The 18,479-nt window shown below is 38.7% G+C and overlaps 1 protein-coding gene across 13 annotated transcripts in view; it reads left to right on the forward strand.

Annotated features, from left to right (window-relative positions):
* Positions 1-18,479, forward strand: part of LOC591190 (rap guanine nucleotide exchange factor 6) — a 127,250-nt gene that overhangs the window by 87,543 nt on the left and 21,228 nt on the right. For all 13 annotated transcript variants that reach the window (XM_030979514.1, XM_030979509.1, XM_030979515.1 and 10 more), the window contains 18 exons: positions 863-935; positions 3,104-3,240; positions 4,671-4,756; positions 6,551-6,669; positions 7,170-7,270; positions 8,423-8,587; positions 9,103-9,210; positions 10,007-10,078; positions 10,738-10,869; positions 11,457-11,565; positions 12,241-12,493; positions 12,877-13,096; positions 13,806-14,042; positions 14,682-14,864; positions 15,227-15,326; positions 15,992-16,203; positions 17,092-17,238; positions 17,926-18,072. In XM_030979514.1, the coding sequence (XP_030835374.1) occupies positions 863-935; positions 3,104-3,240; positions 4,671-4,756; positions 6,551-6,669; positions 7,170-7,270; positions 8,423-8,587; positions 9,103-9,210; positions 10,007-10,078; positions 10,738-10,869; positions 11,457-11,565; positions 12,241-12,493; positions 12,877-13,096; positions 13,806-14,042; positions 14,682-14,864; positions 15,227-15,326; positions 15,992-16,203; positions 17,092-17,238; positions 17,926-18,072 (2,601 nt within the window). The remainder of the gene's footprint in view (positions 1-862; positions 936-3,103; positions 3,241-4,670; positions 4,757-6,550; positions 6,670-7,169; positions 7,271-8,422; positions 8,588-9,102; positions 9,211-10,006; positions 10,079-10,737; positions 10,870-11,456; positions 11,566-12,240; positions 12,494-12,876; positions 13,097-13,805; positions 14,043-14,681; positions 14,865-15,226; positions 15,327-15,991; positions 16,204-17,091; positions 17,239-17,925; positions 18,073-18,479) is intronic.

Here is an 18,479-nt window from a genome sequence, read left to right on the forward strand (position 1 = left end):
CAAACAATAATAATATTTATAGTGATGATAATTTAGATGAATTTATAAAGTGTCTATTCAATTCGATTCAATTTCATTTCAATTCAGGTTTGTGTCGTCAGCAAAAAGAACAAAATGAAAAAGAGATGAAGCAGATCTAATGTCATTTATGAAAATTAAAAATAAGAGAGGACCCAGCAGGGAGCCCTGGATCCTCTCTCTCTCTGTCAGAAACAAAGTTGTTGTATGATGTGTATATAACTGAAGAATCTCTCTATCCGTTTATTATTCCGGAGATTAGAAAGTTAAGCATTGGACGATATTGAATGCCATAAACATAGAGAACATGTTGATTTTAATCAAATCATTTCTCTGATATCTTCATCAAATGTAGTTGTGAGTTTAGATGTAAATTTTGTTGTCGAGTAGTAATTCTTTTATTAAGGACGTCCCGCAGTAATGTTTATGCCTACTCTAGCTGTATAGGGCCAGCTGGTTATGTAAATCACCCTGCGCAATGCCTGGAGTTTGTGGTATTGTGCACAGTAAATGTATGATCAACCGGCCCTTTCGCAGCTAAGGCGCGCATGAACATTCCATAGGAAAGTCCTAACGGTATAACGATAGAAAGGATGTATATTTTAATGAAGCAAGTCATTAACTTTTGAAGATCTTCGAACAGAAATATGAAATCCTATAGAAAGTGTTCACTATATAACTTTTGCTCGTAGTAAACTGTGCAGTTTACATTGAATGAAGGCTATCTATCTAATGCTCATTGATATCTATTTATTTTTCTGATCTCAATCTTTTTAAAGCTCTTCAAAAACAACATAACATAAATAATAACTTTTCTGATCCTTTACTTTTTGTTTCTACTCAGTCTCTTCTTGTAAGGGATCTTGTACGAGACTGTCTGGAGAAAGATCCGATGCATCGAACGGAAGATGAAATAGGTAAGAAATGTTATCTCATCGAGGACAGGGTAGTCTTTTGAAAGCTAACTGATCAATAAACTTTTATACATTAATTTGGCAACCTAATGCTGTGACACTATAATCATGATTAAAATATAATTCAGTTGCATGGTTTCTTAAAGGGAGTGTAGCATGACGAGACTACGTGTGTTTCCTGTGGCCTGACTCTGGGCCAATCGGGTATAGTACGACTAAGGATGTGCAACATACGCGAAACCGAAGCGTGATGAGAACTTTGGTCTGTTTTGAGAACACTGACCATGTAGAGATTAAGTCGCTGACTTCCGTTAATCAGGTCCATTCGTTTATGTGCAGTTGTCTAAAAGAAGACGTAGATGGCATTACCCAGTATTTGCCAAGCTACACCCCCTTTAAGATTGCCTTTAATACGTCGACTTTTATTGAGAACAAGTGGAACATCATCTGTATGATTGGGTATTAGCAGGATGTGACTGTTCTCTTCTAAGAACTTAAAGAAACCTTAGGGAGGCATTTATGACTCCTTTTTTTTCCAGAGAACATTTGCCTTTGACAAAGCCAGCATTAAAGTGGGAGCCTTAAAAGTAGCATCAACAACTTTTATACTTATTCAATACTGAGCAAAAAGTAGCCCTTTATATGATAGATATGACAAATTCAAATGTTAGGGTCCATTGCATGAAGTGAAAAATAATAGCAAGACATATTATTGAATAATGATATCATGCACAGATGGAGGAAAAAAAAGTTGGAAATGCCTGGTTTAAACTTTGGACGCTAAAATGTATATGCTTTTTATATATGCGATAACATTAAATTTGAAAGGGCTTTTATAATATTCAATTATTAAATTAACTCATAAAAAAATAATGAGATTCATATGTATTTTCTCTTCTGCCTGTATACTTAAAAATAATAATAATAATAATAATCTTTTAACGTCCACTCCAAATTTTATTAAGTTAAACCGAAACGGAAATTCTTTTTGCCCAATTGGCATATAGCTTTTGGCCGTGCTCTTCATCGCTTTAATTTGTAGAAGAAACTAGTTTGTCAAATTCTTTTGAATCTCATCCTGTTGCCAACTTGATGTTAACAATGATTACAGAAGACAAGCTTCCTCTCGGGATGATACCCCAAAGTAAAATGTGTGTCAATAGGCCCGTCTTCACTAGCTCGAGATTGCCACATATCCCCCTATTTGAACTATCCCGATTGCAAACTATCCAGCTATTTGGTCGGGGATTGTTTGCAAAATATCCCACTATTTGGCAAAATATCCAGCTATTGGTCCAGTGCGTCTTCACTAGACCGAAGATTGGCAATACGCGCTACCGCTGAGCAAAATATCTCGAGCTAATTTCTCAAGGTCGAGTTTCAAGTTTCGAGGTTGAATCTCGAGATGATGAAGACGCACCTAGTGAAACTACATTTCCTGGGAGCATTGCGTGACTGCAACTGTCACGGGAGATTAAAGCAATGCCTCGTAGAGCTGAGGTAATAGGGAGTCAATTCTAGTCTAAACTAACCCATGACATGCCATGTCTGTAGGCCTAGAAAAAAGTAGAACAGACAATATGCTTTGAGATTTAACATGCCAATAAACTCGATCCCTTCTCGTCATAAGGCCCCCTGTAACAAATTGAAACCTATGTTTTTTTAGTTGAAGATTGCTTTTTATATTAGATTTCATTATTTTATTCAACAAAACAAAATAACAGACCATACAAATATTTAGAATGCCGGGGACAGAAAAGATTACCTTCATGACTATTGCATAGAAAGAAAAGATAAATAAATAAATAAAATTAGCTACTGAATATTGATTTGTGGCCCATTATCCCCAGAAAATAACTAAATAATTTGTCGCCCGGCTGGCAGAAGGGCTTTAGCGCGTGAGCGACTCGAAAACTACTTTTTGAATTATTCGCATTTAAAGATTTGCTTCATATTTAAACTGATTCCCTCTCAAAAATTGGTTTTAAACCTAGAAGACTAAATGAAATGTTAAAGTACAACACGGCCACAATTCGAGCTAACGCCCTCTTGCCAGCCAGGCGACGAATTACATTAGTAAAATGGTCTGGTAGCAAAAATAATATCACAAATTATTTGTGACAATTGAAAATGATTTTAAACCAATTTATCTGTTTTTCTTTTATTCCCAGAGCTACTACTAGACTTCATGCGTCACCTTCCTGCATTTGCCAACATGACGATGTCAGTGCGGAGAGCATTGTGTTCTGTCATGGTGTTTGCGGTCGTCAGTAAGGCTGGAACAGTAGTCATGAAAGATGGGGAAGAGGTAAATAATTTTAATAAATAATAATTAATGATCAAAGAAATAAATATATAAGAAAGAGATGAGTTCAATGCGGAGAGCGTTGTGTTTTATCATGGTGTTTGCAGTCGTCAGTAAGGCTGGAATATTATCATTATTACTATTATTATTATTCATTTATTATTATTTATTTATTTAGCAAGTTCATGATATAAGTCATACATGCAATATACATAAAGTTAAAACGTAATTACAAGAAATTAAAAGAACACAATGAATACTTATTCATTCGCAAGGGCGTTGCCCCTGGCTGCCTGGAAGAGAAAAGGTAATTTAAGATTTCTATGACCAGCAGTAGGTCTTCCCTCCGGAAATAACTGTCATAATAAATGGAGAAGAGGTATATAAGCAATCAAATATCACATGAATTATCTTGAAAAACATTATTACCCTAGCTCCATTTGGGGACATATAAGCAGTGCTAAATTCCTTTATTTGTGAGGATCATTATGCTGTTGAGAACATTGAATGACATAAAAATCAAACAACAGAAAAAACCTGTACATAAGGACACAATGATTTATATCTCACTTCAAAATTGATTAAAAAGAAAAAAGAGAAACAAACATTCATTGTATGCATCGATACGAGACCTACTTTTGTAACCACCACCTTTACTTATCATTTTAGCTGGTACTTTCAGTGACGTATTGCGGGTTAAGCTTACCATATTGTGGTTTTGGAATACATGTATACTATACATAATGATTCCTGTGAACTCGCTGATGTTCAGAAGGATATTGACCTACAATTTTTTATCTAACATTAAAGAGAAAGATAGAATATTTTTTTCAAAGAATATGAGACAAACGAGATGATGAAGAAAGAGGAAACGGAGTTGAGAAATAAAAAAATAGAAAGATGAAATATTAGGTTGAATACATGTATAACATACATAATGATTCCTGTGAACTGGCTGACTAAAAAAGATGATAATAACATAATATTTAGAGGTGTCCTAGTCAAGTAGTTTAGATGCTTGACTGGTGATGTGAAGGTCATGGATCCGAGGCCCTGCATGGCACTAGTGTCTTTTTTTGAAGAGTTAATCTACTTCTACCACTCTCTATTCAGGGGTTAATTAGTACTGGTAAAAAGGAAGTCCAGTGCCCTGTCTTACAAAGAGTTACGATTGACCCAAATCAATCGCAAGTCCTCCGATCAATCGCAAGTTTGCAGTCTCTTATCTCTTATGTACATAGTTGCGATTAATATCAACTCTTGTAAGACTGGGCCCTGGAAGCTGGGAGTGATATTGGAAGCACCTTGAGCACCTTGCTTGGTGGCTATGATTGCCATTTAAATAGCCAATGTTATTATAGTGTCATCACATCATTATATGTAACGAGCAATAATATATGATATTTTATTCCCCCTTTCTTTTCTCCCGATAGCTTGATTCGTGGTCTGTTATATTGAATGGTCATGTAGAAGTATCTAAACCGGACGAGAGCGTCGATGAACTCCATTTAGGAGATAGGTAAGAGATCATCATGTCAGAATCCTTGATATAAGTGCTTCTCTGTAAACTAATATATCACACGCTCTAAATGGCTGTTAGATGACTTCTTCCTTGCTCTTCTCCCCATAATTTGTCCTCTCCAGTTTCGAATTCATTCTTGTTCTCTCTTCTAGTTCCGTTTAGGATTTCCCTCTTCTGTTGTTGGATATAAATTCTCTGGAAATAGATAACTTTAATAATTTCTCTGTCTCTGTCTGTCTGCCTGTCTCTGTCTGTCTGTTTCACTCTCTCTCTCTCTCTCTCTCTCTCTCTTTCTCTCTCTTTCTCTTTCTCTCATTCTGTCCATGTCTCTGTCTCCATCTCTATCTCTCTCTCTCATTCTGTCCCTGTCTCTCTCTCTATGTCTCTCTCTCTCTATGTCTCTCTCTGTCAGTCTCTCATTCTCTCTCTCTATGTGTCTTTCTCTGTGTGTGTCTCTGTCTGTCTGTCTGTCTGTCTCTCTCTCACTCTCTGTCCCTGACTCTGTCTCTGTCTCTCTCTCTCTCTCTCTCTCTCTCTCTATCTTTCTCTTTCTATCTTTCTCTTTCTGTCTGTCTCCTGACCCTCTCTTCTTTTCACTCCATGTAGTCTATTTTCCAATATTGTTTGAAATCGGTGTTCACTTAGAAGAAAACAAATTGCATCCAAATCGTATCATTTACAAAGGATTATTTTAATGATGTGGAAACATGTGAATGGCATTGAAGAGAGGAGAGACAGTCAGACAGATAACAACAAGTTATTCACATTCACACTCATGACAATGGAATTGTATGTTATAAATAATGTTAATTACACATACCTTGTATGTATTCCATGGGCACATGTTACAATTAACGATGTATGTTAACTTGTTGACTTCTGATTTGTTTAATTCCCAAAGACTTAATACAGGAGCTACCTGGGGAGTGTTTCACAAAGACTAAGATCAACTTTGAGTTGGACTTAACTATGGCAGGCCATTCAAGCCACTGGTGGCTCTCACCATTATGATCTTTAATATTTTGTCCATCAATAATGAATCATCGAAAAATGTAAATTCTGTAGATGTGTAACCATGATTTGTATGTCCCTTGAGAGACGAATGCCTGTAAATGGTAAGAGAAAAAAGTTGCATGAAGGGCCCGCCATAGTTCAGTCCAACTTAAAGTCATTCTTAGTCTTTGTGAAACAGTCCCCTGGTTCCAGGAGTCAGTTGGTTAATAATATACCTTGTATGTATTCTATGTGAACATCATGATTTGTGTGCAAAGCCACCAGTTTGTGGAGCTTTGGGGCATTTTCTAAAAACAATTTGCAAAAGAAAAGTAACTGCGCACAACGAAAGTTCCTACACATATTCACTGAGCATTGTATTTGAAGAAACAGAAATTTGAAGCATGTCACATTGACGCTGCTATTTTTTTTTTTAAACGCTGAAGTTTACTGCTTCATGGCTTGTTCCTTCGTTCGTGTTTCTTTAGATCAGGATCTTAACCTTGATTTTGATTTTGATCTTCGGAGTGGTTGCTACAACCGGCCTTGTCAGACACGTTAAATGCTGCAGTTTACTGCTTCATAGCTTGTTCGTTCGTGTCTCCTTAGATCAAGATCTTAATCTTAATCTTGATTTTGATCTTCGGAGTGGTTGCTACAACCAGCCGTGTCAGACACGTTGCCCAGGGGTGCGAGATGGGACTCTTGTAGCGTGCCCCCAAGCTGAATGAGGCTTGAGTGATTCTTTTGAGTGAGATAATAACTTTTTGTTGTTGATTATCTTTGTTTTTCCCGCAGTTTTGGAGTGAAACCAACCATGGAAAAACAGACTCATTCCGGAGTCATGAGAACAACGGTGGACGACTGTCAGTTCGTCTGTATAGCGCAAGAACATTACTATAGGATATTAACACAGGGTGAGTTATACAGTAGGTTTGCGGGTGCACCATGTGAGAGAGAGGGAGTTGTACTATATCCCACATACCAAGAATCTTGCAACATGACCGGTGAAAAATGGAGTCACAAGACAAATTTCAGATTGCATATCTTGGCTGTCGGAGTGATAGTATACAAATGTTGCCTGCTTTGAGGGGCACGGTAATAACCATGGCCCTCGGTCATCTCTTAAGTGACGCGAAAAAGCAGTCAACATTTGTTTTATATACTGCATCCATCGTTTGCTCAGAAATTAATTTTAAAGACAGTTTAAACACCTTTACGGCGTCTTTTGGAGGAATCCTACCAAGTACCAAGTAAATACGGTACCGTAACGTAATTCTCATTTATACCTCTTTTGAAATTTTGAAATTTCACAAAGACTGACCCAGAAGTTAATTAAATGTGAGTTTAAATAATTTGGTAAGGTTGGTAAGTGGGTGCTTTCATTATTCCTCCAATGTTTTATTTCAATGTTCAGGTGAAGAGAACATCAGGAGAATATCAGAGGATGGAGTCTTGGTAATGGTCACTGAACATAGAGTCCTGGATGAGAGACGGTTTGGACATGTCGTCATTAAGGTAAAGATGGTGACTGTATTCATAATTTCTTCCACCCTGCCAGATCTGTCGGACACTAATGAGGGCATTGCAAGAAAGTTGCGATTGATTGCAAGTTGGAAAATTTGCAACTGATATTTGCAATCGATTGCAACTCAACTTTGTTGCAACACCCCACTAGTCTTTTAAATTTCCTAGGATTTTGTGAGGATTACAGTTTTAAAAATTAAATTAAGTTAACTAGATCTAGCTTTTATTCTCCTCTCTCTCTCTCTCTCTTACTAATGAGGCATTGCAAGAAAGTTGAGTTGCCATCAATTGCAAATTAGACTTACGCTTGATTTTGGGGATTTGCAATTGATTTGCAACTTTCTTCCAACACCCTATAAGAATGACACACATTTACTGTCCTTATATCAGGTTTATCTTGATCAAGTTTGTAGTCACGAGTGTTGATTGCTCTTTGTTGCTATTTTGATTCGAGGGACAAGAATAGAAATTGGTTTGCAGTATTTCTTTTGTAAACCTAGGCATATTTTGTTTCAATTATATGCATCCAGTCTGTATGTTCTTTTTTATTTACAGATTTTTTCTGCCCCCTAAATTAAATCAATCACTCAGATTTTTTACTAAATTGAATTGGTTTATTAAAACAATCAACATAACATGCAGTTCAAGGCCGATATTGTATGTCTTATAAAGCAATCAGATATTCACAATTTAATAAAAACAGTGTCAAAATACAAAAGCAATACAACAAAATAACAGTGGCAACATCCCACAGCAATATCATAAAAGATTTAGAAAAATGTATCGAAGATGCAGATAAGTAGCCACCAAAACAATCAAGACAATGCCATTTGATATTCAAAGATAAAACCTTTTTGCTGCTTCAGAAATTCTCTATATTGTTTTAAAGTTTAAAGCTCAACTGCATTACTTATAGCTACTTGCGCCCTCTATATAGTAAACAATGCCTAACCAGTGACCATTGGTCCCTCATGTCCCCTTTTTCTTATGTTATTTGAGAGCTGATTTGATGAGATAACCACCTGTCCAGTGACCTTGCAGGGTGTTCTAATCCCTCCTTTACACTAGTACAGATGGCCTTTAAGAGTGTGACGCTACAGAGCCTGTTAGTTATGAAATATTTTGATTTTGTTTCCTTTCCAGGCTACACCAGATCGACTCGTATCTCATCTGATTGCCAACCATTCACCCATTGATCCTACCTATGTCGAGGACTTCCTGATGACGTACAGAACATACATGGACAGCCCACATCAGATATGTAGCTGTCTTCTTCACTGGTTCCATGATATAGAAATGAGAGATAAGGTAAATCAAGCTCATCCATACTTGTATAGTGAAACCTGTATATAAAGACCGCTCAAGGGCAACATGAAAAGTGGCCTTTATGTACAAGTGGTCGCTAAAGCAGGGGGGGTGTTTCAAAAATACTAAGATCGACTTTAAGTTGGACTTAGCTATGGCAGGCCATTCATGCCACTGTTTGCTCTTACCGTTATGATCATTAGATAATATTTTTCCTTCAATAATGAATTATCAAAAAAATACAAATTCTGTAGATTTGTGACCATGATTTGTACGTCCCTTGAGAGACCAATAAACGGTGAGATATAAAATGATACACAATCATGCCATTGGACATTATATTTTCACTTAGTAATGTAGCATAATATAGCTCAATAATAAAACTATAATGCCAAGATATGTGGGTAATCTATCTCCTTAAACGTATTCATGCCATTTTTATTATCAGGTGATGGTGCTTTTTATGTAGATCTTTTTTCCTAGACTTGACCGTATTTTTGTAAATCTGCTTTTAACAGGTGACTCGTGTGGTGCTACTCTGGGTGAACAATTACTACAATGACTTTGAGAGTAACTTTGACATGATTGAATTCCTGGAAGAATTCGAGGACAACCTTGAAAAAGAGGTAAGAAAGAAAAAAAGCACTCTTTTGCACTCCATTAGGCCCGTTTTCATCAGCTCAAGTTTACCAAATAACCCGCTATTTTCAGAATCGGGATATTATCCTGAAGCTCGAAATTGCGCCTTCACCAGACTGATATGCTCATCACAACTAGCTTGGACGGGCACAACTTAGCCCGCTGTTTCTCAAATAGCGGGATATTTTAGAAACAAGACCAAGATTTCTTGTGATATATCTCGACCAAATATCCCGCTAATTGCAACTGCGGGCTGATGAGGACGCAAATTAGTTAAAATAGCCGATTATTTGGCAAACTCAAGCTGATGAAAACAGTCCTATTGAAATGACAAACGAGATGCCAGAGGCAGTATGTTTGGAGGGTGTTTTTGGGGGTGTGTGTCTGACTATCTGTTTGGGAGTTACCCTCACTTCATTACATGATATCTCGCGAACTATTTAGGGGCTGAGTTTTAAACTTTGTTCCAGTATGTAGTACTAGGTACTTGCCAAAATATTTAACATTTTAACATTGATTAAAGCTTCACCATTCAATTATTAGAATCGATATTCTGACATCAAAATTTCCTTTCCTTTTTGCTATGTAATGATGATAGAATACATTGATGTTTAAATTTGCATTGCTTTTTGAAATTTCTGGTTCAAATTACATGTGCACTTAATTATGAAACACTTTGTGAAACCCTAATAAGTGCTGTGGTTTGTGTGTTTAGTTTCACTATATTTACACTTTCATATCAATGAGAGTATTAAAGCTTGTCTTTTTTATTTGAATACACAGAATATGACGGGTCAACTGAGGTTATTACATATAGCAGGAGCAGCCAAGGCCAAACCAAGAACAGTTATTCTGGTGAGTTTTAAAGGCAGGGTACTCTACTGACATTTCTTCAGATTTATGTATGTTCACTGCCATCTGCTGCTCACAATGTCCTGGTGTGTCGACAGCCATGTCCCACGATGCATTGCAAACTGTGTGACGCGTGATATCGGTTAATTGGGTACAGGAACCGAAAATGACTCTGTGTACACCAAAACATTACAGCAGTGGTAGCGATGTCTGCCCTGCTGTTAAATAATATGGAGGGTAACGTAAATTGAGAAATATAGATATTTATATAATATTGAATGGCTTTGAGTGGGATACAAGAATATATTGTCATAGCGAGAGCAATATATTCTTGTATCACACAAAAACAAAGCCATACAATATTATTATTATCTAGTATTATCTATACTTATCACGCTGACTAACAAAATTATAGAATTTGGCTTACCTCAGTAAATATGGCTTTGTTTTCATGTGATGTTGATATAGATCATCCCGGATGACTGAGCAATAAGATAAACAATATTGATCAGTCATCCGGGAACTGCACTAAATATATTAAATACACTGATTTATTGTACCACTTGAGACATGTATCATTGAGATATGGGATGCCTTTGGTTGCGTAATGGTTTTCTCATATTGATGTGGTTTGTATGTTGTTGTTTTTTTCTTTTCTGCAGGCTCGATCAGACAGAGAGTCATCATTAGCATTCAGTATTGTAGGAGGATGGGAGAAGAAGATGGGTATCTTCATCTCAAAGGTAGACAAAGGATCCAAAGCTCAGAAAGTGGGTCTACGCAAAGGAGACCAGGTAAGTCAGGGAGGGAGGGAGGGAGGGAGGGAGGGAGGGAGGGAGGGAGGGAGGGAGGGAGGGAGGGAGGGAGGGAGGGAGGGAGGGAGGGAGGGAGGGAGGGAGGGAGGGAGGGAGGGAGGGAGGGAGGGAGGGAGGGAGGGAGGGAGGGAGGGAGGGAGGGAGGGAGGGAGGGAGGGGGGAGGGAGGGAGGGAGGGAGGAGGGAGGGAGGGGGGAGGGAGGGAGGGAGGGAGGGAGGGAGGGAGGGAGGGGGGAGGGAGGGAGGGGGGGGAGTGAGGGAGGGAGGGGAGTGAGGGAGGGAGGGAGGGAGGGAGGGAGGGAGGGAGGGGGGAGGGAGGGAGGGAGGGAGGGAGGGAGGGAGGGAGGGAGGGAGGGAGGGAGGGAGGGAGGGAGGGAGGGAGGGAGATAAAGAGAGGGAGGGGGAAGAGAGAGGGGAGAGAGAGATGGTGTTAAGATGACAGACAGCAATGACGCCAACTGTTGCTGTGATAAGCTTTATACAGCTATCCAATATTTGATCAAATATAATCATAAGTGCTATTTTACCAATAATCATAACTGATATATTTGTATCTCTAACCCTCAGATCCAAGAAGTGAATGGACACAACTTTGAGCATGTGACCAACGAGAAAGCAGAAAAGATCTTAAAAGGAACAACACATCTCAGTATCATAGTCAAATACAACACCCTAGGTGAGTGGTGAAAACGTAAATTGTTGGTAGATCTTACGTCTTGCAACGTTTCTCTTTACGTTCCAATCATATGTCTGTACCTGTGATTTCTCTCATGGCTAAACTGCTCATTATGTTGATTAGGATTACGCGCCATTTTATCTCCTTTACACAAGTTGTGCGCACAATATTTGAGGGCGGGGTAAGGAAATAAGAGGAAAGATGCAAGAAAAGTTACAAGAATTTTCAGAATACGCATTTATGTTAGTACCTTAGGTAAAATGCTATGTTATAAAGTCAGTGGTATTTTAGGCTTGTAGTAAACAGGTAATCCAGCACTTCCCATGGTGATAAGTGCTCCTTACTGTATTCGGTCAAAGATAGAGGTAAGGGTTAGAGTTCAGGATGAATTTTAGGGTAGGATGTATAGCGTTGCGGTTGATCGAAATCAATCGCAAGTCCTCCAATGAGTCGCAAGTTTGCAGTCTCCTATATTCTATGTACAAAATTGTGATTGATATCAATCGCAAAAAATTTACAGGACGGGACCCTGGATCAAACATTATACATCCTACCGTAAAATTCATCCTAAACCAAGGATTTAACTGAGGAATGTTAAATATTAACCTTTGAACAATCGTCACCCAAGATTATTTTGTACAATTGTATCAATATTTCTATCTTGTTGCCTTACAGCATTCCGTGACCTGCTGGCTTCTCAGGACAGTCGCCCCGGTAGTACAGGTCGTCGGGCCAGTCAAGAGATAGCCCTCCTTCAGAGCGACCCTCTAGCCAGACTAGGGCTACCGGACATGACGATGTCGTTCACCGGTCCAGAAATCAAGGATAAATCCAAGTTGGACAAGAAAGGGGCTTTCGGCAAGAACAAGGCGAAGCTCATGAGAACCATGGCAAAACTAAGCATACTACCCAACAAGCCCAATGCCAAGTAAGTTACATGTACATTACAGTTGTAAGAATACCAATGGTGTGATATTTACAAACCCAATGCCAAGTAAGTTACATGTACATTACAGGTGTAAGAATACCAATGGTGTGATATTTACAAGCCCAATGCCAAGTAAGTTACATGTACATTACAGGTGTAAGAATACCAACCGTGTGATATTTTCTAATTTATCAGTTGACCCGTCATATTCTGCGTATGGTAATTACTAATTACCATTATTACCAAAGGACACTAGTGCCTTAGATGGGATTTGACCTGTTGACCTCTATTGACAGTCATGTCTCACATCTACTAGACCATGACATCACTATAACACAATGTTTACTGATGTTCTGTATTTTTCTCGCATTTCTCTTTGGCAGAGATGACAACGTGTCGGCTGGATTGATGCGTAGCGGTCGTGCAAACAGCCTGGCTAGCAACCCCTATCTCAGTAACAGTAACCCGGACCTGTCCTCATTGCCGAGTGTATCGTACTTTGATGGAGGAGGAGGGGGAGGGTATGGCTATAATGACTTCCCTGAACATGTGCTGAAGATTTACAAGGCAGACCAGTCTTGCAAATACTTCCTTGTTCATAAGGTGGGCAGCTTGTGCTTATAATAATATTTCTAATAATAATATTTCTGCTTATATAGCGCTTAATACATCGGCAGTGTCAGAGTTTCTAAGTGCTTCACAGATATTACCCCTGTCATCGGATTCTGGCTTGTACGCTCACAGTGTATGCACTTTTTCCACTCCCTGGGGAGCATTCCAGCAAGAGCTACTGGGCTCAAATTGCTAAGCATTTTACATTGGCTTTCGCATCCTACCGGGTACCCATTTAACACCTGGGTGGAGAGTGGCAAATGTAGATCAATGTCTTGCCAAAGGATATTAGTGCAACGGCAGGAAACAAACAACAGACCTTGTGATCGACAGTCTGGTGACGTATCCACTCGCCCATGACACCTCTATAAGAAAGGAAATATTTTGTTTCTGCTTGAATAAAGGCCCGCAGAATTTTAAAACTGTGTCAACCAAACTTCCTCTTTACATCTCCTCACTCATTCAGTAACAGAGAACATCAAAACAGATTTCCTGAATTTTCTCATGAAGCGTGATGTATTCAGATATTTTCTTTCTTTCCATTTAACTCAGTAATATTTCTAATGATTTATTAATCTTACAAGCACGAGTATGATTATTCAGTTATTTCATAAGATTCACAAATAGTTTGATCTTCTCACAAAGATCTATCTTAACCAATAATTTAACACTGATTTTCCCCTATCTTTATATCAAACAGGAGACTACAGCCAATGAAGTAACCATGCTGTCCATGCGTGAGTTCAATGTAACCGAACCAGCGTGTACGGGGAAGTATTCCCTCTGTGAGGTGACTGTCGGTCAAGGTGGACTGGTCAAGCAGAAGAGACTACCTGACCATCAAGCCAACATTGCATCAAAGCTCAGTCTCAACGGTAGACTGTTCCTCAAGAACAACATGGCCTCAGAGACTCTCATGCCGGATGAAGTGGCCGTGGTGAGTTACAACATCAAATCTTGTCCAAATTGTTTATTTATTGACTTGTTTATCTCTTATCCTGCCATAATGAATACAGCCCAGAGCCACAGGGCTAATCCCCATTGTGCCAAGCCACAAATCCCCCCAGTGCCAAGTTTATTTTGAGATAATCTGATGGTGTGATCAATAGAACGTGGGTAGCACTCAGCACAGTACAATGGGCATGAACAATAACTGCTATTACGAATGCAAGCAAACATGCATGAAGCAGCGAAGCCGTAGCTCGCCCGCGTGTACAAAGCACTATAACGGTAGCGTGCATGCGGCCTTTTGGCAGGATATGAGTTATTTGGTAAAGATATACACACACAGGACTACCAGTGTATTTTAGAGTTAGTACCTCTTTGACGCTCTTTAAAAGTCGTAAAGGGGCTATGGTAATTTTATACCCCGAATATGAACAATCCTTTAACAAATCATTGTATGTGTATATGCTTTTATTGGCATTGAATAGATTGAACTTGATATGATTTAAGTGTTTTAAGGTCTCTCTCTCCAAAAAAAAAGGTCATTATCTATTTCATTTTAGCAGAAAAGACAGAAATGACATGTAGATAACACAGACCAATTCATTTCATTCTTTTCCCTACGCCACAGGAGCTGCTGAAGGAGAGCCAAGTGAATTTCCTGCAGCTTGACAGTGTTGAGGTTGCCGTCCAGTTCTCTCTGCGTGACTATGCCATCTTCGAGGCCATCGAACCGACCGATTACATAGAGGATCTATTCAATCTCAAGCCCCAAGGCAAGAAGGATATCGACAGACTAAAAGCATATGAAGAGGTAAGGATTTATGTTATGAATGTCTCCATTTAGAATAAAAAGTGAAGATTACAATTTACTTGACATGATGATCATATATTATTAGATATCAGGACTGTGTGAAAGAGCTAGGGCATTGCAGGTATAATAACATAAATAACATAACAATGTAATATAATGTAATCTCTCTGTTGAGAGCCAGAGGAATGCCAACCCGTATTATCTGTACTCCCCTGGCTCCAACCAACTTAAATATATTCTAAAAATGTACATCACAACAATCAAATCACAACCAAGATCTGAAATTAAATTATTTATTGATTATTAAAGATTTCAGATAATATAAGATTTGTGACGATTGAATTCTCTGCGTTTTTCTCTAGCTGGTAAACCTGGAGATGTTCTGGGTCATTTCTGAGGTCGTGAGTGAGCCCAGTATCATGAAGAGAGCCAAGATACTCAAAAACTTCATCAAGATAGCAAGTAAGTAAACCTGCTACCTACCTACCCAGGGAGCGGAGCATGTGCACTCTCATGCGCAGATGAGCAATTGAATCCAATGTCCGGGGTAATAATAATCACAATGTAAAGCGCTAAGAAATACTCACATAGAAAAGGGGGCACACAAAATCCTTGTCCATTTATGTTATCCTTTATTTCTCCATATTCCTTAACTGTTTTTTTTTTTAGGTTGATTTTATACATTCTAGTGATTTTTTCAAGTAATTGTACCCTTTAAAAGTCTTAGAACACAAAAGTCAAGTAATAATAATAATAATAATAACAAAATGGTGCTTATAAAGCGTTTACCACCTAAGTCTCTAAGCGCTATTACAAACAAAATATAATGACAAAGAATTACATATTAAACAAAACAAAAAATTACAAATAAACCTACAAATTACAAAACATATGAAAATACATCAATGTGAACCGAAGTTAATCATCAAAAGCAATTTTGAATAAATGTTTCTTAAGACAAGTTTTGAATTGGTTGACAGTCTGACATTTTATGACATGTAAAGGTAGTTTGTTCCAAAGCTCAGCAGAAACTTTACAAAAAGAGTGATGACCATAAGAAAGAGTTGACACCGAAGAAGACACAAGGTTTAATTGTGGCCAATTTTGTTTGATTATCTTTCTTGCAGGGCATTTCAAGGATTGTCACAACTTCAACTCTCTGTTTGCTGTGATCAGTGGGCTGGGTCACGGCTCAGTCTCGAGGCTACGCTTGGCCTGGGATAAGGTGCCCAGCAAGTACATCAAGATGTTTGAAGATCTACAGGCGCTGCTCGATCCTTCGCGGAACATGTCAAAGTATCGCAACCTAATCAACGCCGAGAATGTTCAGCCTCCTTTGGTGAGTGACCAGGGACTTGTTTTACAAAGCCTTTTTTCAATGACAAATGTGCTGATAACCAATCAGAAGCAAGGATTTCAGTAGCTTATAACAAAAACTGTCATTTGTCACTGATGTTTGTCACAAGTTTTGTGAAACTCCCCCCAGTTCACCATCTTTTTTTTTTTCTCCAAAAAAAGTAAATGTACAAAACAATGGATACATACATTAGACAAAAATAGGTACAATGAAAAACAAGATTATAGTATTTAGACACCAGTAAGTTGGACGCGCCTCCATCCATCCATCAATAAAATTAACCTATCTTACATAGATTGTTTGCTCAACTTCATATTTCTTTTGAAAACATGGAAAAGATAAAGATCCCTTCAATCATTTCATTGAAAATATATACTATTTTGCATACAAAATAACAAAATTAAAAGAGGAATAATTTCTACCTCGGATGTTAAAGATGAATACATTACATGTTAACTTAATTTTCATTTTTCGAGGGTACCCATTTACAGTGTACATCACCTGGGTCGAGTGTGGCAAATGTAGATTAATGTCTTGCCAAAGGACATTAGTGTCGTGGCGGGACCCAAACCGCTGACCTTGTGATCCACAGTCTGATGACGTATCCACTCGACCACGACATCTCTAGTAGTTAATGTTACATGTTAATGTTATGCGATGGCTCAGTTGGTAGAGCAGTGGTCTCGTAATCCGGTGACCCGGGTTCGAAACCAAGACGATGCGCTAGTGCCCTTTGGTAAGGCATTAATCCTCATTACCAGGTTCCTCGGAGAGGACCTAAAGCCGTCGGCCGTCTGGTTGCTTACTAACAAGCATTTATGCTTTCTTAGCAGTCAGGTAAAATAACCACCACCACCACTTTCTTTGTAGATGCCATTCTTCCCAATTGTGAAGAAGGATCTGACTTTCATCCATCTCGGCAACGACTCGTACGTAGAGGGCCTCATCAACTTTGAGAAGCAGAGGATGGTTGCTAGGGAGGTCCGATACTTCCATAGCATGGGCAATGCTCCATATGTAAGTAATAATAATAATAGCTAGTTCTTATATAGCGCTTTCAGGACCACAGGCCCTCTCAAAGCGCTTTACAGATATCTATTATTACCCCTTAACCGGATTTAGGCTTACCCGCACACAATGTATACACATTCTCCACTCCCTGGGGAGCATTCCAGCCAGGCATCATTTTTACAAACGCACACTTGCTAATCTAAGCACATTAGCTTTCGCATCCTACTGGGTACCCATTTAACACCTGGGTGGAGAGTGGCAAATGTAGATCAATGTCTTGCCAAAGGACATTAGTGCCGCGGTGGGACTTGAACCGCGGACCTTGTGATCCACAGTCCGGTGACATTCACTCAAATACAACACCTCTACAGTGAAACCTGTTTATAAAGAGCACCCAAATGAGACAACAAAGTGGTCTTAGGCAAGTGGTCTTTATGTAAAGGTTTTAAATAGAGTGTGAAAAAAATCAAACGCATATATCCTAAATATGATATTGGCATGGTATTGTGTTATGCATAGGATGCGGTTACAGGATAATAAATCCCTACAAAATTACTCACGATGACATGTCTGCTATCATTATCTGCCTTTGTTTAATATTGATCGTCTTTTTCACTGATTGTGATCTCTTTGATTGTATATTCAATTGTCATTTGTTTATCTTACCCTTTTGACACTTTTTGTTTTTCGCAGGATCCCAAACATCTCCTGACACCCGTCCAGACTCAGAGCAACTCGTACGGCTTCAGCGTTGTTTCAGGCACGGCTACGTTACCAAGGAAACGCAATCAGAACAGACGCAACTCGGGGCTTCTCAACCCTAAAAAGATGTGGGAGGAGGTAAGGAACAAATGCAGGGAAAGAAAGTAATCCAAACATTGAAACGACCCTCCCCATACTTTATTTTAATCTTCTTAATCGCAAATATGATCTTCCATGGCAAAATATATTCCTACATGCAAAATACAGGCTCAGGATAAACTTAAAACCAGTGTTGGAATTGAGGAAAATGCCATATATTCAAACCTGTATATTAATGGCATCGTGCAACAATGTTAAATCTGAGACGCATGGCCTTAAGCGTTATCAGTGTAATGCCATTCCCAACGGTTTTTGATTTTTTTTTCTTTCTAATTCCAGTCATAAATATCTTGCTAATCAGCCAGGCGATCGGCTTGTAAAAGTCTTGGGATTCCTGACTGACCTAAAGGTTGATATTCATGTTTGCAGCATGAGCTATATCCAGG

This window comes from Strongylocentrotus purpuratus, unplaced genomic scaffold, assembly GCF_000002235.5.
Source record: "Strongylocentrotus purpuratus isolate Spur 01 unplaced genomic scaffold, Spur_5.0 spur5_scaffold_10, whole genome shotgun sequence".
Lineage (NCBI taxonomy): Eukaryota > Metazoa > Echinodermata > Echinoidea > Camarodonta > Strongylocentrotidae > Strongylocentrotus > Strongylocentrotus purpuratus.